The following is a 26,006-nucleotide window of genomic DNA, read 5'->3' as shown; positions in this document are numbered from 1 at the left end:
TTACCAAAGCCTTGTTGTGTTTTTGCATTTTGGAAATTTTGCTTCCAAAATACTTAGTGATCACTGTGTTACAAGTCCTAGTCCTAAACCTCACATATTCATTTCCTTCACATTGTTAACTTCTTTTGTAAGAGAAAAAAAAAACCAAAAGCCTCGTGGGAGTAGTCCTACATTGCTAATGGGTAAAATTATGTGTTTATAAATGTTTAACCTAACTTAGAGGTTTGATACTTCCATTAAAAGAAACCAATAGGATATATTACTCACTTAACATAAATGGAACTGGAAGGCTAAAATTATACATGTCAATATAAGAAAAATATAACAATAATAGTTATTAACGAGAAAACATTATTTTTCATCATAAATGACAAGTGCAACAAAGATCTATAATTCATAACCACAAAAATTATAATTGTTATTTATTCTAAAAAAATCAAACATAATATCTCTATTTCTAATTACCCAAATGCGCAAAAAAAAAAAGGTTTTGTAAGACATTGTACTAATAATAAGAAAAAAAATGATGCATTAATCATCTATTTAATTATAGTATAATTATTTAAAATTTAAGAAGAGGCCATTGGTTAAATTTAATATAAGATTTTTTTATTAAAAAAATATTGGAAGAGGAGGAGGAGGAGGATTTGAAAAGTCGGGACCATGAGCCATGGCCCTCCTTTCCTCTATCCATTTTAACATTTTTTTTTTTTTTTGGCATCAAATCCTGGGGGAAAAAAAATGCTTTAAGATTGAACTTTTATGCATTAGCAGTAAAATCCTTTCTTCTGTTTTGTTTTGTTTTTTTTTTTTTTTTTTTTTTTTTGGGTTGGGGGTGGGGGGTGGTGGTTACAATGATTTGGTGAAAAAAAAAATTGAAATAGATGGAAATGGACATGAAGGGGATTTATGAACTATAGTGCCAAAGTTTATGAACTGAATTGGCAAAGAAAAAAAAGCCATGCCATCTTACTGCAACATAAGAGTTCAGAGGATCTTAATGCATTTTACCTAAATAAATAATATTTGTTAATCACAGATTCACAGGCCATAATCATCAAAGATGCAACCAAAGTGAGAAACCAGTGTAATAAGTATAGATGTAATTATGTAAATTGATACCAAACCATAAATAAAGTGCTACACATTGAATTCTAACCCTAAATTAAGAGGCCTTCTTCAAACATTGAATATAAAAGTAAATGGACTGCTATGTTGATCCTATGAATTTTGGAGTTGTGCTAGCAGTAAAATTCTCAGGGTTCTGGTAGTTTTCCAAAAGTGACATCTACAAATATAAAATTACCTTTTAAGCAAAAACCTGTTCTATGGATATTTACAAGCATTATAGAGATTTACTGCACTCAGTCAAAAAAAAAAAAAGAAGAGATTTACTGCACTACAAAAGTAACTAGGACAACGTACATCAGCAAGGTGAGTTATATGACTTGCTCTTGGATTTATATTCCAGATAGTAGTCTTTTAACACAGGTTCCATATTATCCATGAACTTGTCGTACTTTTCTTTCTTCTTCTTGAACTTCTTCAAAGATTTTTCATGGGATTTAGTCATCTTCCCAATAGAACTGGTGATCACTTCCAACTCCTCCTTTTTTTCTTCAATTAATTTCATGACCTCCACATTTCCTGCCGAGGACTCACTGTCTGGTGTGACAACTGGAAAACATATACGAGGATCCCTGAAGAGGAAAAATAAAAAATCTTGGTCACATATTATCAATATGCCTGTAGGCTGAATAAGTACTTATAGTAATCTTGCACATTCCTTAGGTGTCCATATGTACTAAATGTTTTTTAGATAATTGATCTCCAACAACATGAGAACATTCCTAGTAAAGAAAGCATTCAACATTGCGATGGGAAATAAAGGTGAGTTGTGACATGATATATTGTACAAAGCTTCCTATTAAGTTGGAACCTACTAAGATAGTATACGTTGTGTTTCATCGTATTATTCTTCTTTGTCTTGACCTTTCTATCTGAACTCTTTAAATACGATTCTATACCAGCTTGTGCGTGAGATCAACTGGAATCGATATACCAGCTTGGAACTTCCCACATCCAATCAAGGAAATCTGTCCTTTTTTGAGGTATGGGGCTCCAAAAAAAAAAAAAAATTTCATGACTAGAATCATGTCAAGCAAAAAAAAAAAAAAAAAAAAAAAAAATTGTTTCACACATGATCTCACAGTGAGAGAGAGAGAGAGACCCATATCCAAGAGAAATAACTCCATTCTCTCTTAAAATGCCACCATCCAGAGATACAGCACCATGCTTTATACAACGACGGGCTTCTAACATGCATTCCCTGGTTTCATATACTTGAACCTCTCCTAGAAGACGATACAGTACTGTCTCCCGAAGACCATGGCCTGCAGCAGTTCTTGTGTGTAAATGATCAATGTCTAAGTCAATCATGTTAACCGCATACCCAATGAAACCTCTTGGCACATTCCCCCTAGGCAAGGTAGGATACGGCAAGGCCAGCTTCCTCTGAGGGTCACTACCTTCATACTTCCCAGAATAAGGCCTGCCAAAAAGTTCAATAATTCATATAACATTACAGATTTTATCCTTGATGCTAACATTTCAACTTCAAACCCTAATATTTATCTTTTCTTGGAAAAAGGGAAGAAAAATAAACTCACAATTATGAGGAAGGATCATTTTTATAACAATAACTACCAAAATATGTGAATCACAATCATCACAAAAGAATACCTTAGATCTTCAAGGCAAATAACAAGAAATCGACCGTTAATAGAATTTCCACGTGCAGCTGCTGCTGCATGAAGGGCTTGCCCACAATCCACTTCTCCATTTTGTTCATAATTCTCAAGAGCACTTGCAGTCACAAAGGATCTACAGACAACAGCAAGCATCTGATCTTCACCCAAGTACTCTGCTAAAATCCTGCAGAGAGACCAATCCAGAGACAGCATAAATGGAATAAGATACAGAGGATTGAAGTAACTCCTTTATTGAAGAAGAGAGTTAAAAATTGTTAAATTACAGATTCTCCCAAAAGCTTAAGCTATTGGGATATGATATATTTAATCATTTAACTGCATACTTCTAACAAAAAAAAAATCAAAGGAGAAACAACCTGCTAAGATTGTTGGTGCAAACTGTACCCAGAAGTGCAACCAGGCCAATTATATCTTCCAAGAAATAATTTGGCTGCTCTTGGAAGGAGAATTCTCTTGAAAGACTGCAGAGGACAGCCGCTGCAGAGTGATTCATGCTTTCTATCCAATTTATCAGTTCCTCTTTTGTGGGAAAGTACTTTGGGTTGACAGATGCTGGAAATGAGTCATAATTAGGAAAACATGCTTATGCATAGCAAAATTACAAACATATATTTAGGTAAATCACCAAGCAACATCAAATGCTACACTCATAAATAGCAGTGAATTTCGGACACCAAATTATCTTTTGTAACACATATTGCCAGCATAGGGCTCCAGAGCATAGGTTGCAGCCAATTAATGGCTAGGCAATGTCCATGCAACTAAGTGCTATAGGTCTATCACCTACTCTGTCATTAGCTATGAGGATCCACATACACTCAGTAGGACATAAAATGTAGTTATAGTGAAGTGGACAACCAGGGAAAAAAAAAAAGCATCTCAACGTGCGCATTCAAAGTTTAAAATGGGATGATCATATGCATCTTCAATAAGATGCATTACCTCAGGTCATTATCAATAAAAACGAAAATATTAGACCTGGTTAGTTTGATTAGCAAGTGAATCATATTTTTTTTTAAAATATTTTCTTTCACATGAGTGTGATTTTTAGCCAAAAAGTATATGTTCTGCTAAATAATAGTAAACAATACATCCTTGTTTCCTTTTGCAGTAGAACATGTTTGTCTTAGAAAATAAGAATTCAACAGACACAATAGAATTTACGATATATTTGCTATCAGCTTTAGAATTTTACATGCCTCCGTGACTTGGGCAAATATACCATCAAAGAAATTGAATTGCCATATTGAGTTGTATATGCGAATTCTTTCTACAAATAAGACATCTTCATCACCAGACCTGGATTCACTAAGAAATGTTCCCTTTACATCTGATCGGATACTTTTTCGTTCACTTATCCAACCCTATATGCCTATTTTATGAGTAAAATAATAATAACATGTGCTAGTAATTCAAAACCTTGCAATTGAAACAAATCTTGCTCGACTTCTTCCTTCCTTTTAGAATGTGTATTCAGTTGCTTCTCCAGATTCCCAATGCGATAACCAATTTGAATTATTTTATCCTCAAGTTTCTGCATAGAGAAGCCATCAAGGCAGGGAACTCAATTAATGACAGTAGAAAAAAATTTTAAGGAACACTGATGCATTTTTATCTGAAAATATGAAATAAAGCTGAGGTTAATGGCTGTACCTTCTCATTATTTATCATGGACACCATGACTTTTTCTACTTGCTTTAGAGAAGATGAGTCCTGAAGGAGCAAGACATTTCCATCTATAGATGGAGACTGAATATCATCATACTCCACTTTTGGAGCTTGCACAGAAACCTGCTCATAAAGCTTAACAATCATCAATATAGAACTCCTAATAAAATCATAGTCACTGCAAAGTTGTGGTCACCTGAACACTCAAATTTAGCTCTGGGTGACGAGAATGAGAAGCTTCAAAGCAAAACATCCCATTCTTTTGAGGGAGGGGAATAGCAGGAACAGTGCAGCGCCCATGTTTAAAAGTGTACCGAATAGATTCCTCAGTATTGAATGACTCTGACTTTATAGTGAGAGTGTGAGATTGCCCATACTTATCTTCGTCATGAATAGTCTCATCAACATCACCCTCAGAGTCGACAATTTCAAAAATGATATTTTCCAGTTCAGTACCAGCAGTACAAAACTCAGGTACCTAAAATTACATACATCATGAATTTGAAAGAATAATTCATGGTAGATACAATATTTTAAAACCTAAAATACCGAAGCAAGTAATTACTAACCCTTGATGCAATCCTCAATTCCCTTTTTTCAATTTGAAGCTCCTGCTTGAAAACAACTTCATGGCCAGATAAAACAGAAAGTGAAGCTGCAAGGCAAGGTTGATAGAATGAATTAAACCATAATTCACTCACAATATGGTTGTTAATGAATACTATCTAGAAAATGGTATTTAGAAAAAGGAGGTAAGAAATTGTTACAGCCCTCAGCTTCCATATTCCACTTATATAGGAGAGTTAGTTACACAGGGATAAGGGATATTCTGAAAATGATCAGTTGGTGGGGACAACTTACCATGGAAATATTCCAAACTCCAAAGAGTACAATACAATAGTACCAGTTACACAATAGTAGCTCTATAACAGTTGCCCAAGCTGAAGCAAATATGTCACATTAGCCCATCTTGGAACAAATAGTCTCTTAGCAACCTTTACATAATGACTAAATTCACCATTTACTTTTAGGAAACTATGAAGTAGTCATTTAACTATATTAGATTTGCTGCTACAACAGAATCTGCAATTAATACCAAAGCCTCAAAAGCCCCCATTTCATCGATTCCCTATCTCTTGAAACAACCAACAACTATCTACAATCTTTACTTACCAAAGAAAACCCGGTATAGTTAAAGCTTAGTCACATCTTATGAAAATAAACAACATTCTTATAAAAATTCATATCACCTCTAACAAAAAATGGCATTTCATATTTTAGAAAGAATTATCATGCTATTTCAAATATATAAAATTTTTAAACAGAAAGAATACAATTTATTCCATCCAAGCCTAGAGGACATGGACTTAAGTCACTTTTATGCAAACCTAGGGGAGGGGAAGTGCCATTTCCTCCATAGTTTTTGAGGGAATGTCATTTCATGAAACCTCAAGGGAGGTTGGTATAATTTACCCTTTTTGGGGGGATAAGAAAAGAAATATGCCCACTGTGGCACATGAACCATGATTCAGGTGTCAAATTTTCTTGGTCATTACAAAAGGTTTTAGTTAAAATCATATGGTATAGGGTATTTTTTTTGTACAAGGAAACTCATATTTTATAGGTCATCTCCTAAACAAGTTTCACAAGATAAGTACAACGAAAGAGAAAGCTGATGAAGAAAGGATCATACCTTTACTTCCAAATCCTGCTATCACTTTCAAGAGGCCACCAAGGTTAATGCATCCATTATCATCAACCTACATAGAAAAATTCTCTAGTTATAGTGAAATACCATAAGACACCAGTAAGCTTAACTTTCAACTCCTTGAGCCTTAATCCCAATTATTTACTTAATATGCTCAGGATGTCAAATAACATGCCAGAAAAATAAAAGCAACCTCACCTTACGCTTGGGACTTATTTGATCTGTTTGATCTAGCATATGAAATCCGTCCACATCCAACTGAACTTCCAAGCCTTTTGACACGTGATTACCATATGCATCAAACATCTGTAGGAACACACATTGACTAAAAGAGTTAGAAAGTAAGACCAAAAATGGAGATAGTGCAAGATACATGCTCTCATTGTCTACCAAACAGGATCATGATCTACTGTTTCAAGGTTGAACAACAAATCTTGTACTGAACTCTATGCAGTAAATCCAATTAACAGAGAAGACGTGTTCATGTAGTTTATACCAATTAGTTAGGGTTATGCTTATATAAGTTGAGTATGCTAGCATAAATATCCAATATTGTTTACGACATCCAATTGAATAAATATCTGAAGGCGGAAAAAAATAAGCCTGGAAACTTTGAGTCAATTTATCATGCCCAGATTGGAGCCAGGTACTGCATGCTATGACAAACTGCAGTATGCCAAAGAAAATACCAATTATGAAGGCTTAATGCAAGCCATTACACATTGATGTAATTTTTATGCCCAAAGTTATCAAATCATGTATCTTATCATGTATCATGTATCTTATCATGTATCATGTATCTTCTCAGAAGCTTATTACATTTTTTATATAAAAATAAAAAATAAAAAAACTAGAACAACCAAACAAGGTTAACTACAAGACAGAGATATTCCATACCATATCTGCCATGTAGAGGGTGCAGTGAAGTTACAAACTTCCAAATATGGCAACATCTAAAATTCAATGGAAATGAAAATAGTGCACACGTGCTGTGCTGTCAAGCTTATTAAATTGGTATGTAAAAACACCAGCTGTAGAAAAGTTGGTAGAGGGAAATAGGGGCTGGATTATATCCAAAACACTTAAAATTTCAAGCGTAGTAGGAAGCAATGTCCTCTAAAGCTTTTGCTCTATCCATGCAGTTCCTCTCAACTTTTTTTTTTTGATAGGTAATCAGAAATTTATTAATAAAGAGAAAAAAGAAAAGAAAAGTACAAGTTGCTCATGATGATGAACAACAAGAAAAAAAGAACAAACAACACAGCAAAACAAGAAATCAGGAAACTAAGGAAACTGCTATATGTCTGAAAAGCATTCATGGCATGCACAGAGAAATGTAGTAGACATTGATAAACGGATTTTCAAGCTGCATAAACTCTTCAAAGTTCTGTGATAAATACCTCATTGATTACATAAATTTGTTGTTGAAAAAAAAAGGGAAATTGAAACAAATAGGGGTATGTATGCAGTTCTAACAAATTGATAAATGATAACCTCAAACAAATTGCATATAGATACATACACATTACACACAGTATGAGTGTGTCATTGTCATATAAGAGGCTTCAAGAGAGTTTTAAAATGTGTGAGTTGGACTAAAGTTATTCAAAATTAAGACTTATTTTCTGGTTAAGGTTGGAGATATTAACATTTTGTTGTTCTTGGAGAAAACCAATAGAAACACTACTTTTTATACATCATCAACACAAGGAACTAGCCAATCTAGCCAACCTTTTTTTTTTCTTTTTTTGGGGTAAGTACCAATCCAGCGAGCCTCATACTGATACGAGATATAAGACATGAAGTTTTTAAATTACATTTTTAATTTAAAAATGCAACAATTCCCATTCAAGCAGATAGCTGAACATGTCTTGGAATTGTCACAGAAACATGTCATACAAGTGTGCTCGTGAAAATGATAATACTTCCTCAATATACCTCTAATAGGAGCTGCTTAACCATGCAGCCTGGAAGCAGTCTGTTTTCTAACATTGGTGGCTGGGCCTTGACAAGCTGTAAAGATCCAGGACAAACTGATACAAATAAAAACAGAATATGTAATAAGAATGATAAATGCAGCAAAAGAACGAAAAATTTACATATCCCAACACCACATTAGAATGGGGCTATCTCAATGGACCATTATACCTTGACATGGAACTGAGACTGAGAACAATTCCTTCTCTGGACATATCATCAAAGTTGCTTCATAACTTGGCCTGATATTGTCTAACTCATTGCTTTCAATCAGTACATCCTGAAAAATTAGCAAACTGGACAATATTCTAACAAAAAGCATAGCTACATTTAAATGAATATGAGTGCAATATATTCAAAAGGGCATGTAAAATATGTTCATGTGAAACATACCTTCACTTTTAGGGTTAATTTATCACGTGAAAGTTCAGTACTCATTTTCTTAACGTGGACAAGCACACCCTTGATTGTATGAATTTTGATCCTCACTTTGGGAGTATGTGTGAATGTAGTTCGATTGTCATAAATGTCAAAACATCCCAAATAGAAAGGTGGGAAACATGAACCAACCCTATCAAAAAAGTTCATAATAAGAAATAAAAATAATAAATTATAAGTTGAATGTTCAGATAAAAATGCAAGATTTAAATCCTAAGAAAAAAATAAAAAAAGCCAATACAACAAATTCACAGGTGATAATATAGCTATACTACATTCCATAAGGAGTTATTCAATTTATAACATGTTAAAGTAACATTTATGTCTCACCAGGTTCCAAAGGGAATGTTTCAAAGAGAAAATTCATTAGCTCAATGGATACAAGGTGTCGTACCTCACGTTATATTGTGGATTCCGCTCACCATCCAAAAGCTCCCACTTGCCCACCTCGGAAGATGCCTTAACTAGCACTCTTTTGATACAATTATTACAAGTCGAATCCTTCTGATAAGCAAAATTCAATTACATCAAGTTACATGATTAGACTCAGATTTAAAAACATATATAATATTATACAAAAACAAGACATGACAATAGTTCCTAGTTATTACTTACAAGAGAGAATTTAAATGTATAGAGACCAGCCTTTTGAAATAATTCCGGAAACTTGCAACCCAAAGGAAAGATATATAAACCATGAAATCCTTTACGTGATGAAGGTGTTACACATCCTGAATAAATATGGTGAGCATCGTCAGGATGCTCAGCTTCTTTTAAAAATTTAATTTCCATAGACATCTCTAAATTGATCTTGACAATATACTTCTGATCCAAGTTTTTTGAAGTAAAAGAAGAAACAAAATCGGTAGGCCGTACAACCGCCACAATTTCTGTTGGAGGAACTTGTCCTGCATGAACTGGACCATCAACAGGTAATTCCTGTGACACCAAAAAAAAAAGTATTCAACAAAAGTACGTGAAAATGCTATGTTAGAATAATGCTTAAGTAATTAAATTCACCCTTCCCTATCAGCTTAAGTTTTTGGGATAAGGGGTTGTTTAACATGGTATCAAGTAGGTGATCTTGAGTTTGAACCCTATCTCAGCCCTACTTGCCATTTAAATGTTCAAAATTGCATGTGTTAGAGCCTACTTATTGATGGGGGGTCTAGGCTCACGCTTAAGGAGCAGTGTAAGAAAAATGATTCAGTGGCTAAACTCACCATTTCCCATAAAACTTAAGCTTTTGGGACAAGTTTTAACATGCTCTGAAGGAGGGAATAATATGAAAAATTTTGGTATTCCAAATTTTAAATTTTCAGATATGTTTTTGTTGTTCTCTTCCACGGTAAACCAAAGAAAGAGCAATATGGATTCCAAAAGTTACCATGTTCCAACATATATGAAGAGAGAGCAGTAAAGAAGAAATACAAACCCCATCAACCTCCAGATCTAGACATTGTTTTTCACTCAGCAAACCAATTGTTGAAGGAGATTTCTGGCGTAGTTTATCAAGCTGGTAGTTCCACTCAATACTTTCAATAGCAAGGCACTGATGTGAATGACTCAGGATTCAGAAAATTGTTCATTTACATAAAAAGTTGGAAGAATTAAGGAAAGATAAATAAAAAGCAATGGCAAACCTTTCCAGAATCAATCACATCAATGGGTAGGGATAAAGAGCCACGAATATCAAAACTGGGATTCCCATCATTGACTACAAGGATGCAGGCATTATCTTCTGGCAGTCCTAGTGGCCTTTCAAGCCCAAAGTAACAAGAGTGTTTACTAATGAGAAAATTATTCAAGGAGTCACATTCATAGACTGGGCAAAAAACAAATAGAGTTGCGATTGCAAAAGAAAACATACCTACATATAATTCGAGCTTCCCCTAATGAAAATAAAAAACAAAAAAGAATGGTCAAATCCATACATTGAAAATGTTATAAAATTCTACTAAAATTCCAGTTGAACTCTAGATATCTTTGAGACATAAGAAATGACAATTTTATTGAGGGGATAAGCACAACATTTTTCAATAAAAATAAACTGAAGGGATAAACATATCAGTTATATGTTCAGTTTAAACATTAACTACTGAAACATAGAGGCATAGTCAAATTCAAAGACTTTATATGTTATCAAAGAAATTACTTACCACCCACATCACCTTTACATCCTTCAATCAGGAAGTATTCTAGTGTTGCATAGACATTGTTTTTATGGCACCCAGCACATGCTCCCTTGAGAACCTTGATTTTCTGCCCAGATTCCCATGATTTTCCCTTCCTCTTTAAAACCTGATGCACCCTTATGACTACAAGTTGAAATAACCATAATTAACTAGCAACATATAAAATCAGAAAGAGAAACTGAAAAATTAAGGAAAGGAAGAAAGAATGTAGTCAATAGAACTTTGTCTAACTTATAGACTGTTAGGGCATCCAAGCCAAACGCTTAACTAGTCATGAAGTGGGCCAACAATGTCAAGCTTATGAGTACTAACTCTAACACCCAACTTTACTGGCTACCTGCCCAACAAAACTGAACCAGAAGCAGGAGACACATGTTTAGAACAGAAACTAAAACAAAAACTGGAACCGAAACTGAACAAATGGGGGTACTGAAGATTTGAACAAAAGACCTACTAGTCAAACCAAGACTCTAATACCACGTCAGATCATCCAATCCAAAAGTTTTAAGATGTCAAAAAGCGGGCTATCAACGTATATTAAACTTAAAATGTACAAACTCTGACAGAGAAAACTAGTCCAACAGAAGATGAATTAAAACTCAATATCACACTAGTTTGGAAATTAAACGGTCTATCCCTTTATGCCTACCATCTGATGAAATTCCAAGTGCCTTTTTGTTTGCAGGGTTGACAACAAGAACAGCTTGATCCTCGCCAGAGTCAGTTTCTTCATCATAATGCTCATGCATCTGAAGAATCCAATCTTGATACTCTCTCTCCATTTGCAAAGGAGTCAACAGTTTTCCATCTCTATAAATTTCAACATTGACCTCTTTGACCTCTACAGGTTCAAAATTTTTTGATTGAGAGGAACATACAAAGATCAACATAAACAATTAATAAAGAGTTCTTTATTGTGATGGCAAAGAAACATTACCCTTTTCCTTTTCTGGCGGCTTATTTCCAAAGTTCTTTAGAGCAGTAGTAAAGGGATTATGGTGAGCTAGATCAGTCTGGAAGAAATGCAAACACTAATCATTGTTTAAGAAAAAGGAAAGAAAGTTCAGAAATCAACTATTTGTTAAAAAAGTACACATCTCCCTTGATTTAACTATTTTTTTGTTCTTGGCTTGATTACTATTGCATATAACTACATAAATCTGTTATTTGCATACGTATGAAATTACCCATTTACGTGTTATGTGTGAACAAGCCTATGTAATATTTAGATATAAAACTGAAACTTATTACATTTTCATTCCTTTAGCATAGCCTAATTATCACTGGATGGCTGGCAGCAGGTGAACCAAAGTAATTGCATGGACTAAACCTCAGAAAGAGAGAAAGAGAGAGAATCATTGTTCAGATTTTCTTGTCTATAAGACACATGGGAATGAACCAAGATAAGGAAAATGGGGGACATTCTTGTCACACACACATGCAAGTATTAGCATTCCATACCTTAGAAGGTGTTGGATTGAAACCAGCATCAGTGTCTGCAACCAGAAAAGTTTATGGTCAAGCATTTGACTCCCAATTTGTAGTAATTATTATTAAAAATCAAATATGTGGCAACTTATAATAAACACAACCACCCTACCAATAAAGCATTTAACCCTTAAGCAACATCTCTTCAGTAAGTGGGATTTATCTCCCTTTTTGTGTCTGAATTCCATAAAAGGAAGCCATGTCTGTGGCAAAGCAAAGCAAGAGTGATAGATACATGAGACTCACCCAGCATACAGCACTTAGAATAAAGACAAAGGCATATATAAGATATACAAACAAATGGAAACCAAAAGTTAAAAAAATGCAATGTTAAAAAATTATTGAATATCTGAAAGTTATATATTACCATGTGGTGATTTAAGAAAAACCACTCCCCTCAAAGATAATGATAAAGACTAGAAGGCAGTGATAAAAACTAGCCCTGAGGAAGGACATCCTTATTGATATACTACCACTTGTTTCAAAAGCTTATGCTATTAGAAAATAGTGAATTTAATTAGTTAACCCTGTGTCTTGGCTTAGGGCCACTGATCCTATGACTGGTATTCTAGGTTTGATTTCTGATCTTGAGCAGCCCACTAGTCATCCCCATGTTATGTTGGTAGACGGCTCAACTGCTAGTTTTTCTGGTTTAGGCACTGCTACCCGTACCCCCACAATTTCCTTGTCTTCAGTGTTATATGTCCCTAAGTTTCCCCATACTTTAGTGTCTATAAGAAAACTCATTAAAACTTCTAATTCTGTTGCAATATTCTTACCCTCCTATTGCATTTTTCAGGATCTCCTTACAAGGAGCAAGATTGGTGGCGGGCATGGATCTGTGGTATGTACTATTTGGATTTTCATGATTCTTCTCATTCAGTGGCTCTTCAGTGATTGGTCTTTCATTTTCAGCATCATTGTCACCTTGGTCATCTCTCTATTCAGGCCTTGAAGTTGCTAGTTCCATCATGTCATCAAATTAATCCTTACAATGTGAGGTGTGTCACTTCCCGAAACCTAGTATGTGTGTGTATAATTGTTGCAAATGTATTCATATATTGTCCTTTCATGGATTATTACTAGAGCATGGTCATGTCTTTTGTTTTAAGTTTTATTTTATCAAGCAAAGAGTCATAAAGAACGCCGGTGCACTGGGGTTGTTTTTCTTTCTAAAATTTTTTTTCAGTTACTTATCAAAAAATATACTGAAATAAATTTCAGTACATTGTTAATTTCGGGATGCCTGAAGGCAAACTAAGGTTCCTCTCAATTGAGTTTGTGATGCAGACAAGAAAGAGTTCAAGGAAAAACAAGATTAAATACCAAAAGAATCAAGATTTTTTGTCTAGTTTTAATATCAGACTTTCTTGACACCTTTCATAGGTTATTTTAGTTATTATTGAGTCCAAGTATTAAGTTTTTAAGTTTAGAAAGTTGCCGGTTTAGTTTTAATAAAGCTTTCCTAGAATAAGAGTAATTTGGTAATTTCAGATTCCTGGAATGGGCTGTGATGGGCTGTCCTAGAGGCCCATGAGTCATATTTATGTTTTGAGTCCTTTTCCTATTTGGTTTTGAAGTGATTAAGTCCTTTTTTTTTGTTTGTTATTGTACTCCTAGTCATTCTAGGAATAGGTTATTTAGAGTCCTAGTCCTAGGAAAGGGTTGAATAATAGCCTATATAAAGGCTTTATTGAAATCAATATTATTCATATAGATATAGCAATATTGATTCTAGTAAAATTCAGCAGCTTATTTTGTGCTTTGAGGGTGCGATTGCTTAGGAAGACCTAGGTGTGATTGCTTATTGTTTTATTTATCTTATTCCTTGTTCTATCCTCTGCTTTAACGCCAAACAGCAATCAAGATTCGATATTTCCTAACCTAAAACCCTTAAACATTAATCCTCATTCAAGAACCCTTCAAGAACTCATCAAGAAATTGAGGTTCTGATATGAAATTTCTGGTATGAGAAGCCGCGGCTGAGGTTCTGCTGAACTAGGCCAATCTTAGCTTATAACCACAAAATAGAGCATTAAGGTACTTAAATTAGGAATTCACCGAAAGGTGAATCAAGTAACAGACTGCAGGCCTACTCATAGAAAGAATGATCTTTATCTCAAACCCCAACAGTTGAAATTATAAGTCAAGGTCAAGAGCTCAACACCGGATAGAATTGAAAAATCAGTGTTTCTGCATCAGATATACCTACTTGTCTTTTAAAAGAAGTTGAACACACCAGGGTTGTGTCTTGTGTGCTTTAAGAACATGCATGCTTACAATAATGAAAACTATTTAATACATCAAACATAGACTCTAAAATTATTTCGGACTAAGGCTTTGTTGTTGTTGCTGTATAAAATATTAGTATCTCCTATGCCCGTTCTGAGTTGTCTCCTTCAGAACATGAGGACACGAGAAATTATACATTCTATAGAATGGAAAGATGTTGTTTCCAGAATTAATCAGATACAGATTACTATTGAATAATTGCATTCAAAAGGTAATATGGGAAGCCTGAGAACCTACCCAGCGAGCATCTGGAAGTAAACGACCCAGCCGTCGAATACAGACACGACTAAAGGTGTCATAGTTTTCTGTGATACTGCATCCTTCAGCTTCTAGTTTCTCCAAAATCAACTCAATACTCTCTTTTCCCTGTAAAATAAAATTTAAAAATCATTCAAGATGTTAAAAACAAAATCTTATAATATGCCATTCTTGTACCTGCATGACTGGAAAATAGACACACTTCAGGCGTGCATTAGCTTCTTGATATGTTTTTGAACCTGTCATACTTCAAGTCTTAGAAATAAATGGCAATTAAAGCTGGAGTTCAGTTGTTAGCTGAAACTCATTAAGAACAACAGTGGGAAAACAACTGGAAAATTTCTTATATTAAGAAGTAGGTAATTTAAGAAGGTATGGATGATAGATCACTTACCTGGACTTCTGGTTGCAGCGTTGTCTTGCTTATAAAAAAAACGAAGCTGCAAAATAAACTCAGGTCCATTGCAGGAATGCAAGTTGGTTATTGCAACCTCCCCACCTTCAATTTCAGCCAAATTAACACCATTAACCTGAAAAGGCACCAACCTTGTCAACACTGGTAATTCCTACTGCAGAAATTATGTAGTACATTAAGTATTGGCCATTAACCACCTGTCCAAAGAAAAATAATGATAAGAGACATAGACCTAGGTGGGCCCATGGAGAATTGGTTAGATAAGATAATCCTAAAAATACTAAAAAACATTAAATGCAAATGTAGAGAATCATTATTTTGTTATATCACAATATTATAATAACTATCTTTTTTTTATCTATTATTACTATTTTTTTTAGAATATCATAGTAGGCAAAGCTAGAGACTACTTGTAGATGGCCAATTCTACCAACAGCAACTATACACATAATCTAGATGGAATTAACCATACTCAAACGCAAGTTTCAATTTCAAAGCATATTGACCCATTGAACTACACAAATGTAAAGAACCAGCAAGACATATGTTTATCCAGGAACTCTTACAAATGAATGAAATATAGGAAAGTTCAATCTTAAACCTGAAACTCTATTGGTGTAATAGTCCTCCCTGAGCTCAACACTTCATCACACTGCACATCAATGAAATAACACATAAGAATATCAAAATTATATCCTTCGCAAGAACAAGAAAATGCATTTCTAGAACTAACAAAAATTATTATAATAAAAAACTGTGGCAGTCCCACCACAATGGTTGACAGGCTTATTCCACAACCAAAATATATGTCTCTCAAAAAGTAAATGTCACATGCAGGCAAATGAGGAGTACTCAATAATCTGCATACATGTGCATGTGTCGCGTACTTTGTCTGGGACTTTACTACGAGAAACTCTCAAAACCAGCCAAAGGAAGTTATATATTCATTCTCAATAACTCTAAAAGCCAGATAATGAAATTTATTCTCAATATCTCAAAAGTTTTTGTTATTTGTAAGAAACACACTCCGTGGATCTTGAACCCATGACCTCCGATGTGCCACTAAAACTTCACTAACATGATCTCATTTATCTTGTGGCTAAAGCATCAGATGGCTAATTGATTAAACATCATTAAATAATCATGATTTTTGAACCCTGTAGCTCTGTTAGCAGGTTACATTTGTTGTTAACTGTAAACAAACTCAAGCCAAGCCATATTGACAAGAAATTAAATCATAATAAGGTCTTTGAACACTCAGCTATCAGATACTAGGACCATTATCAAGTGTTTCATGGATAAGTCATATTCAAACATTAAAATAGTTTCCTTTCTGTAAGAATATTATATATTAAAATGAGAAAATGCTCATTGCAAACCCAAGTGACTCCATGAAGCACATCCCATCATGGCAGAAACAAGCACAACATCCTTATGAAAATTACGTGGGATCACCTCAAGGTTATGGGTATTCCTAAGGTTTTTGCATTGCAAAGTGTAACAAATATCTCTACTTCTGTTCAACAATGAAACTAAAAGTTAGCAATAACCATAAGCATTTTATTCAAGGCAAACGAACCTGAATGTATGGAAAATAGATGTCTTTCAGCTTGCATTGGAGTTTAAATATTTCAAAGCTATTTATTTTTGGCTCAAAAATCTCAACCTGTCAAGAAAATTTATACAATTACCAACTTGTATGATGTAATCACATAAATAGAAGACAAAAAAACTCCCTCATCTAATTACTTTAGTGCTTATTCCCAAGATAAACTGAAGAATACATGTCATTTTTCAAAGGACTTAATGGACAGATACAAGCAACAATGTGAACATCAAACAGATAGGCAACACTTCTTAAAAATTAGATCTATGAGCCACTCATAAGCTGGGAATAAACATCACATCAATACAGTCCCACAGAGTTTACAAGAGGAAAAAGGAGGGGGGGGGGGGGGGGGGGGGGGAAACAAAAGACTTCTTATACCCATAAATCTAATGATTAACCAGCATGGTTCAAGACGTGTATTGTTTACAACCTTAAACTCAGCTAAAACTATTGACCATTTGTGACTCACGACTTAAGGAATCTGACACTAAGACATGCGTGCCTGCCCTTAAAGCCTTGGCATTCTAGATTTAAAACAAAATAATGATGCTCATGAATGATAACCCATTAAATCAAGTGCAATAGATTAAATCCACAAAAATCCTCAAACCTGAAAAGAGAATACAAATTTTCCCAGATAACTAGGGAAAATATGAAATAAAAAATTGCTCAAGAGTAACACTGAGCTGCTTGTAAGTGCTCTGTATGCCCCACAGGCCGTTCTCACAAATCCTCCCATCATAATGTGGCACATTTTTTTGCTTTTTTATTTGCTAGTTCTATATTTTCTTAAGCACCTTTTATTAGCCCCTTGATGCTTAATAACTTTCCACTCTCTAACTCCAACTACATTTTAGGCTCCAAGATTCCCCATACAAAATTTCTTCCCTGCATTCACCCAAGGAACTATGGATTTGTAATGAGCTCAGCAGCCTAGGTACAAAAATAAGTCTGAAGTGGTGAAAAAGATGTGCAACAGTCCCCCCACCAAAAATGAAATCCACAAAAAATATGAAAAGAAAAGAAAAGATGAATGTGCATAACAATAAAAAGAAAGAAGATAAACACAAGAGTACTTTAGTAAAGCTCCCATGCTGTGATTCTCCAATTTCTTCTTCGGAGGGATTCCTCATTCCACCATCAGTCTGATTGGAAAATACCAGTAATGGTTAATACAAGTTAATGTGCCATCTGTTAGTTACATAACAAACTAATAAAACAAAATAAAAATCTAATGATAGCATTAGAAGCAAATGCCTTATAAGAGGACAGTAGTCTGCTCAGGGAACCTGCTTACCTTCCAGGTAAGTTCAGTACCAGAACTGCTGAGTAAAGCTTCTCTTTTATGGTGCAATGTGTAGACCTTTTTAGAACTTTTTGTCTTGGAAGAAACTAAAGCACGCCTATACAGTGCAGGATAATGCATAGTTCAGGGTAACAAATAAACTATGCACACATGAATCCAAGGTATTACTACACCAGGACATGAAATTACTCTAAAAGGAGAAGAAGAGGGGGGAGGGGGTGTGAGAGAGAGATCATGAGGCTATACCTCCCCAGATGCATAGATGCAATAGGTCCTCCATATCCAAACATGCCAAAAAAAGGCTGCATAAATACAGAAACAGTTCATAATAAACTGAACTAGCATTGCTACTAAAGGAAACAATAATGACCATGAAAGTTATGGTTAAAGAGGTTCTCTTTATAATATTAGTATATAATAAATTACAGAATGTCCCAAAAAGCTTAAATTGTTAAAAAATTGTGAATTTAATCATTCAACCAAAATTCCAATACCTCCCCCCCCCCCCCCAAAAAAAAAACACCCACCCATCCATGTGTGGCCCTAAACTGCCACTTAAGTGAGGCCAAACACATTTGATTTTTAACATTTTAAACGGAAGGTAGAGTGGAGACAAGGATCAAGCTTAGGACCTCCTGCTTTGATATCATGATAAATTACCAATTGTTCCAAAAGCTTAAGTTGTTAGGAAATTTTGAATTGAATCACTTAATCATAATTCAAATAGTATATAATAATATGAAAGATGGATTTACTCATATACATTAACCTAAGTTATTATTTCAACTTTCAATAACACAAGAGATTACCTATTCGCACATGCATTTATAAATCTTAAAGATTCCATTATCATCACCAAGCAGTAGTTAATTATAAATAATGGCTTCAGAACCACAGGAAGATAGCAATATGGTAAAATACTTCATGAAGGCCAAAGCCCTAAAAATTACCACTATGCCCCACAGAAGGTGCCCATGGTAGGATATTCCTTTTAGATGGGGCCAGCTGAATTAATCCAATTATCAGCTCCCACATATGCAGAAAGTAAATCTTTATAAGCTTAATTTAGCAAAAATATTTTCTCCTAGTTTGGTAATAGAGCAAACAGTGTTTGCCAGTGAATATTGTTTACTACTATTGTTTGAAGTTTAATTTGAGTCTATTAAAGAAATAATACTGGAGGCATATTTACATAATGAGCTGGAAAAATATTGGATGCTGGCCCTCTTACTGTGTATTTCTTACATAGGAAAGGTGGTAACAGTTTGATACGGAATATTCTTGATGGTGACAGCTAGTGGGGACACCTCACCGCTTGAATATTCCAGACTCTTCTAGAAGAGTACCACCCATAAAACACAAGAGTATAACCCTTATAAAATCATCTTTCTACTTTCTAAAAGAGTCAAATTTGGGTAATCCTTAGTTTTAATCAAGAATTTATGTACCTAATAACAAAAGATTTTGGAGCCTTAAAAACAGTTAATGCGTCTTATAATGTTCCTTGATTCCCTAGTTTAACATGTCTGAATGAAAAATCTTTTTTAGCAAGTCTACGGATTTGAAAATCAGGTCTCAATAACCATATTCTATTATAGAATAATAAAAAAACTCAACATATTTATTAAATTAAAAAAAAATATCATGATATTTGCACAAATTTATAATAATGATAAACTGTCCTGCACCTAGCAAAGCATGAAACCAACAGACATTCTCTGATGAATTATTCTCTAACTTCCATTTAATTAGACATTCCTGATGCTACTTTTGGTATGCACAAGAGTGAATGAAATTGTGTCAAAATTAAGTTTCACATTAAAGAGTTGAAGTCAGAAAGCATTATTAGTTATGCAGTACATAAAGGCATACTTTTCTTTGTACTTGAACACATCACAGATACCATAAGCCGGTCATAACACATATATGTGTGTGCATGTGTGTGTGTGAGAAACGTATGTACATTATAATGCATGTTGCAAGGTTTATAAAATGATTTACCCTTAAGTATGGAGGCTTGCCCCCTATTGCCTGTCCTTTAGATGATCTGTGAAGTGAGGCACCCATCTTACCCCTAAAAATGATGGAGGGATGTAAAAACCAAGCTAAAGCAGCAAAAACAAAATAATAATACAAAACGCATATACACATATGAAAAAACATGTAAAGCACCTGCATACAACAACAAAATTTTTTTTTTGATAAGAAACAACAGTAACATATCCTTAGTCCCAAAACTCTTGGGTCGAGTAAAGGATCCATTAACAATAAAGTTAGTCAAAAACTAAATTGTCCTCATACAAACCATTACACTTGTAACATTTTCAGATTATTTATTGATGGCTGTCTATGAAATGAATTATAAGAAGTATTAGGTAGCATTCTCAGAACCCATGAGATTTGCAGCCCACTTTGAGAAAGAACGAGTTCTAATACTAACAATCTAGGTTTTGTACAGGTCCGTTCACTAGCAGGCCACAAGAAGAATCTATTTATGAAATTTGAAGCTTTATAGACTTTTATAAGTGACTTCTAAACTCAGTTTCCAAAGCCATCCATATTGCCGATACAACCAAACCTTCTGTTTTAATCAACAAGAAAGGAACATCATTTGCCATGTACCTGTAATCTCTTGAAGAAAGTTAGTAAAGAATGTCCACTATCACATACCACTTCACTATAGAGTTTTCATCACTTCCATCCATTCCAGGGCCAGTGTCAAAAATAGAAATCTTATCTGCAGCAATACTCACACTGCAAACATTAAACAAACATACGGAAGTCATTATTTTAGGAGTAAGGACATGTTCAAGTACAGAAATAGCAGCTTAAGCACAACACAAGGATCATGTAAATCAAACAAAACAACCATCCAACTTACTATGGAACTAAAGATTTAGTTATTAGCAATGATAAAGGTGCTGAAAGAACTTCTAATGTGTTACTGAATGAAGCTTTTCTCTAGGTAAGGTATTGAGTCAGACCATTTTTTTTTTTTTGATAAGTAATAAAGATTTATTGATATAAAAAAAAGAGACACCCAAGTACACAGGGAGTATACAGGGTCTGTACATATCAAATATAGACCATAGAATTGTCTTGCATTACTAATTAGTAATTACAAAGGAGGAATGAAGATAAGTCTTTAAAAGATTGTAAATGACACAATGGAAGGGAGGTTCAAAGTAATCAACAATAAGGCATAATGAAAAATGATTCCATTAGTGTGAAAAAACTGAGGTTCAATACTGAGTTCTTCTATTGCATTTACCATATAATCCCAAAAAACCATCATAGACCATATGACATAAGCCATGTCTAATTTATAGGTTGAATTTTCCTAGTTGATAATTGGGCTATTCAAACTCATGCATGTACCTCCTGTCATGATATTTCATAGAAAATACAATTAGTGATACAAGCTCAAGTCATGCACAAGCCTAATGGTTACCACCGTAATGTCATACCTTATCAGTCTTCTATCATTTTTACTGTTGGACCATACTGCTTGCAAGGAATTATCCTGGTAAATGAGCAACAGAGTGTCAGACCTAATGACCAAAAAAGATCAAACACACAACCAGGTCATTTTGTCAACCGTATTAGACAAACTTACTATCAAATCAGCAAGAGCAGTTTCAAAATTGTATTCCTCTGGTAGCTCCATTAACAGATCAGTATCTGGTGTCAAGTCCCACATATTCTGCAAACCAGAGAAGTTCATCACATAGTAAACAACAACCCTTGATCAGGCACATCTATTGGTGAAAATAAATTCTGCAACTAATAATTTAAAAGGCAATAATACACAAATAAAAATGCAAACAGACAGCTTACCTCAAAGGTATGAGCAGTCTCACCAGAGGCATCCTAATTCAAAATCAAAACCAAGTAAAAGCATCAACAAGTAAGCATAACCATATAAAGAAAACCTCCATTACACTAACCCTTTATCTGGTTGCTTATGCAAAGGAGTTACAATCTAGAAAAAAACAATTTTACAATCTTATTAAATAATTCATAAATTCAAAATTCAGAAACTCAGATAGAGTAACCCATATAACTGTATTTGTCTAAATTCAGTGTTAATCTCAAATTTTTTATGTACACCAAAGAGCCCAACACTTCCATTCCCTTTCCTTTGCCACAACTACAAAGCAATCAAACAGGGCAAGAACAATAATGCAACTCATACTCACATGAAGCTGTAAAATGTGACACTTGTGAGGCTTAAAACTCTCAAACTTAATCATTTTTTTTGTCTTGTTACCATTCGCGTCCTCAAGATAGAAGTGACCACCCTTCCAATTTATATGCTTTTTTAACCTCATTGATTCGTACTGCTTCCGAGCTTGAAAGTATTCATCTTTCACCATAGCGATGAAGTCCTCAAAGGGCATTTCAGGTTCAGGGTCCCGCACTGTTAATCCTATACTTGTCCCATTTGGCAACAGGACTTTAAATCTATACACCACATCAATATCGTTGTCCAAAACTTGCCTCTTCCTTGCATTCACCCTCGCTTCCATCGCTGTAAAAGTGTAAACACAAACACTTAAATCAAGAGATTCCAAAACATTTTAAGGAAGCCAATAACATCTCAAGCTGTACAAAGACATACTATATTTTCTGTATACTTATCAATGCACGGTTCTATACAGATATACGTTTTTTCTTTATCAGCATTGCTTCAAAATTCACAAACTTTCTAAAATCTGAACATACACACACATAAATACATACATGTATAGATACAAACATACATACCATATGAACCTCAAAGTTAATCTGTGTTCCAAAGCCAAGCAAGTCACGAACTTTCTAAAATTTGAACATACATACATACATTATAAATCTGCTAATTATTGTTGCACAAGTTAAGTTATTGTTACAAACATATTTCAATTGCGGGTCTCGTACACATACTGTGTAACTATAACCAACCACAACAGGTATGTTCCTACATAGACAAGACATTTTGCATAAAATTTTTCACATCTTTATTTCACATTTCATTCTCTATCTATGTAACAAAGAGTTACTTCACCACCACGCAACCACATAAAACATAGACATACACACAAAAGCGAAAACAAATTTTCACAAACCAAAAACAACGAAACCTTTTGTTGTGCGAGTTGACGGAAGAAGCTTGAGTGTGAGTGTAGGGTTTGTGTTGTTTTTTCTAGAGAGAGAAAATTGAAAATGTGCTTTTTGTGTTTTGAGGGTTTTAGAGAGAGAAAGAAAGAGAGAGAGAGAGAGAGATGAGAATGAATAATACAGCAAGAGAGAGAGGAATAAGAAAATGACACTCTTGAGGGAGAGTTGCTAAAATGCGCTGGGGGCATTACGTTTGACACGTTAGCAAATAATTAGTTATGTTGGGGGGCTGTAATAATGTAACGTGCGTGGGGAGATGAAGGGGCGGGCTCCCCTCCCGTTATAACATCTCCAGTTCTCTCATGTTTCCATACTGATGAAAGACACGTGGCAAACAACAAAGCCTAAGGTTAGAAAAATCACACGTCAAATACCAGTTTTTTTCTCTCAATTTTTTTGTCTTTCTTTCTTCTTTGCATTGATCTTTCTCCAACATCCCCACTCTAACCTGAGCATCAGATGCGTCCAGATTGGCAGATCGGAACTTGATGGCAATGGGTTTGGGTCCTCCGGCCAGCTTGGGGAGGTGAGACATCGGCTCTGATATGGATTTCTGGCTGTGGGAGTTCCGATGGGTTGTGAAAGAATCAGCCATGGATGGTAGCTTTGAAAGCTTCCTCTCCTTCTTCAAAGCTTTGAAAGCAGCCATGATATTCTTCTCTAATCTTTTATTGCTTAATTTTTTTTTTATTGTTCATTTATCCAATTAATCGGCCTTTCTCTTCACATTCAAATCACAATTGATAAAACCCAAATCAAAGACCCAATTCATTTGTTCTGTTCTCCATCAAAAGTTGTTCCCATCAAACTTTGAAGCTCTTGAAAGAGTTCTTGAGCTTCCTAGATATGGGTCTGGAGTGGTTGATCATTTTGTGATAGTGGAAACCATTAAAATATGATTTTGAAAGATCATTTTTCGTAACAGGTGATTGAAGCAATACCAGAAATTTTTTAGATAAAAAGGAGAGAATTATGTGGCTTATTTAGATCCTTGGGATTTGTTGCATGCCACGTGTCTTTCATTGGTTTAAAAACATGAGAGAACTGGACATATTATAACGGGAGGGGAGCCCGCCCCGGGAGACGAAAAGGCAATTGGGTTTTTTTTTTTTTGTTGTGGGGTGGGGGGGGGTTAGGGGGTGTATTGCGCACCCAGGCGCTTGTTAGCGTTTTCGAACATCTTGTGAGGAGGATGATATTTGACAAGTGTATACTAGTGACTCTAGTCTAGTGGTAGGTGACACGTGTCAGTCGGTTGGCCAATTGGGTCCCGATCAAATTTGACTGGTCAATCTACACAATTTTATACTATTTTTTAATTAATTAATTAATTTTTTTTATAGGATTTTTTTTTTAAATTATTTGTATCTTGGGTGAGAAGGAATCCAAATTCCGAATTTAACCATATCTTCAGGAAGTATGGTATTCTTTTTATACAATAATTATTTTTCATCTAATTTGTAATAAGAACATTTAGGGTTCGTTTAGTAACGTTGTTTGTATTTTTTGAAAATACATGTGGGTAAAAAAGTGTGTGAAAATACGTGTAATGTTGTATAAAAATTGAAAATTGTTACTCAAAATCACATACCAAACGGCACCCTATTGACTCCATATTAATAACAAAGTGAATGATACATACATACATACATACATACATTCATATATATATATATATATATATTTATACGAAATAGAAATTCTATTCTAACATAATTTAGGTGTATATGTGTGTGAAACTCTCTTTTAGAGACTTGAAATGTTAATATTGATTAAATTTGTCTACAAGTCGGTTAGGATTGGTTTTAAAGTTAATCCGCCAACTAACCACAAAGCCTAGATGGTTCAGATTAGTAGAGATTGCGTAAAGGTTGGTGGCATTGGCACTTGATGATAGAGATTCCATATTTGGTGAATGCTCATGCATATTTGATCTTGATCTCCCCAGTTCTAGCTAGAATCTTTCAGATATGGTGGAGATCTTGCCAGATCTATGAAAAATGAAGACTTTAAGGGGGGAGAATTGTGACTTTGAAGGGTGTTTCAATCAAATTGATCGGCGTTGAATTGTAGAATAATAGAATCGCCATTGAAACTAATCTAATTAGCTTTTAGAATTATAGAATTGTTGTCGACTGAATTAGTTGATTTCCGTCTAGTTCACTCCAAGTCGAACAAGTCAGGTCCAAGTCTTGGATGAACAATCCTAATTTTGATAGATACAAATACAATCACTAGAGGTGTTGGGAAATTTATCACTTTATTTTTTCATGTATTTAATTGATCTAACCATTGCATAATTTTTTGTTCATGATTTCATAAGACGATTAGGATCAATTAGATAAATATGAATACTATAAATTTTTATATTGTATTTGAGTCTTGTTGATTCTCAAGAACTTTATTTCAGATCAACCAAATGTAGTTTATGTTTTCGATCATATTTTTAGAATGTTTTAAACAACTATTAAGAAATGTCCATGTTTCAATTAGTTTTATGCAATAAGATGTATACTAGTCAGTACTTTGTGCAATGCTTGGTAAAGTTTAACAAGATTTATATTTTTGTTGTCTTTTATTGTTTGTCTAAATATGAAATTTAACAATTATGATAATTATTAATAGGCATTTATTATAATTGTGTTTGCATAGATACATACTATTTAAAGAAAATCTGTTCTTGTAAGATTTGAATGGAGGGATTAAATATATAATATAATT

At 34.3% G+C, this 26,006-nt stretch overlaps 1 protein-coding gene across 3 annotated transcripts; it reads right to left on the bottom strand.

Moving 5' to 3' along the window:
- Nucleotides 1-1,215: 1,215 nt before the first annotated feature.
- On the bottom strand, nt 1,216-23,419 carry LOC126700317 (structural maintenance of chromosomes flexible hinge domain-containing protein GMI1). 3 transcript variants are annotated; one of them, XM_050398398.1, is made up of 38 exons: nt 23,249-23,419; nt 22,325-22,656; nt 21,963-21,995; nt 21,742-21,828; nt 21,593-21,648; nt 20,796-20,879; nt 20,127-20,199; nt 18,372-18,427; nt 18,117-18,222; nt 17,896-17,964; nt 16,790-16,876; nt 15,812-15,862; nt 15,190-15,325; nt 14,973-15,034; nt 14,775-14,903; nt 12,358-12,448; nt 12,219-12,253; nt 11,695-11,770; nt 11,407-11,598; nt 10,722-10,880; nt 10,433-10,454; nt 10,206-10,320; nt 9,998-10,114; nt 9,178-9,501; nt 8,957-9,066; nt 8,518-8,695; nt 8,296-8,404; nt 8,086-8,180; nt 6,346-6,453; nt 6,133-6,199; nt 5,009-5,094; nt 4,636-4,917; nt 4,425-4,562; nt 4,191-4,305; nt 3,128-3,323; nt 2,743-2,934; nt 2,231-2,551; nt 1,216-1,700 (listed from the first exon to the last, which is right to left on the bottom strand). In XM_050398398.1, exons 2-38 carry the CDS (start codon nt 22,652-22,654, stop codon nt 1,427-1,429), a joined length of 4,761 nt encoding a protein of 1,586 aa, XP_050254355.1. In that variant the 5' UTR covers nt 22,655-22,656; nt 23,249-23,419; the 3' UTR covers nt 1,216-1,426. The 3 variants fall into 3 exon arrangements, with proteins under 3 accessions (XP_050254355.1, XP_050254356.1, XP_050254357.1); XM_050398399.1 differs by having other exon boundaries at nt 11,407-11,589; XM_050398400.1 differs by having other exon boundaries at nt 1,486-1,700; nt 2,211-2,551.
- Between the last annotated feature and the right edge of the window lie 2,587 nt (nt 23,420-26,006).

This window comes from Quercus robur, chromosome 9 (genome assembly GCF_932294415.1).
Source record: "Quercus robur chromosome 9, dhQueRobu3.1, whole genome shotgun sequence".
Classification (NCBI taxonomy): Eukaryota; Viridiplantae; Streptophyta; class Magnoliopsida; order Fagales; family Fagaceae; genus Quercus; species Quercus robur.
The sequence above is the reverse complement of the archived record's forward strand: the minus strand, read 5'-3'. Positions and strand labels throughout refer to the sequence as shown.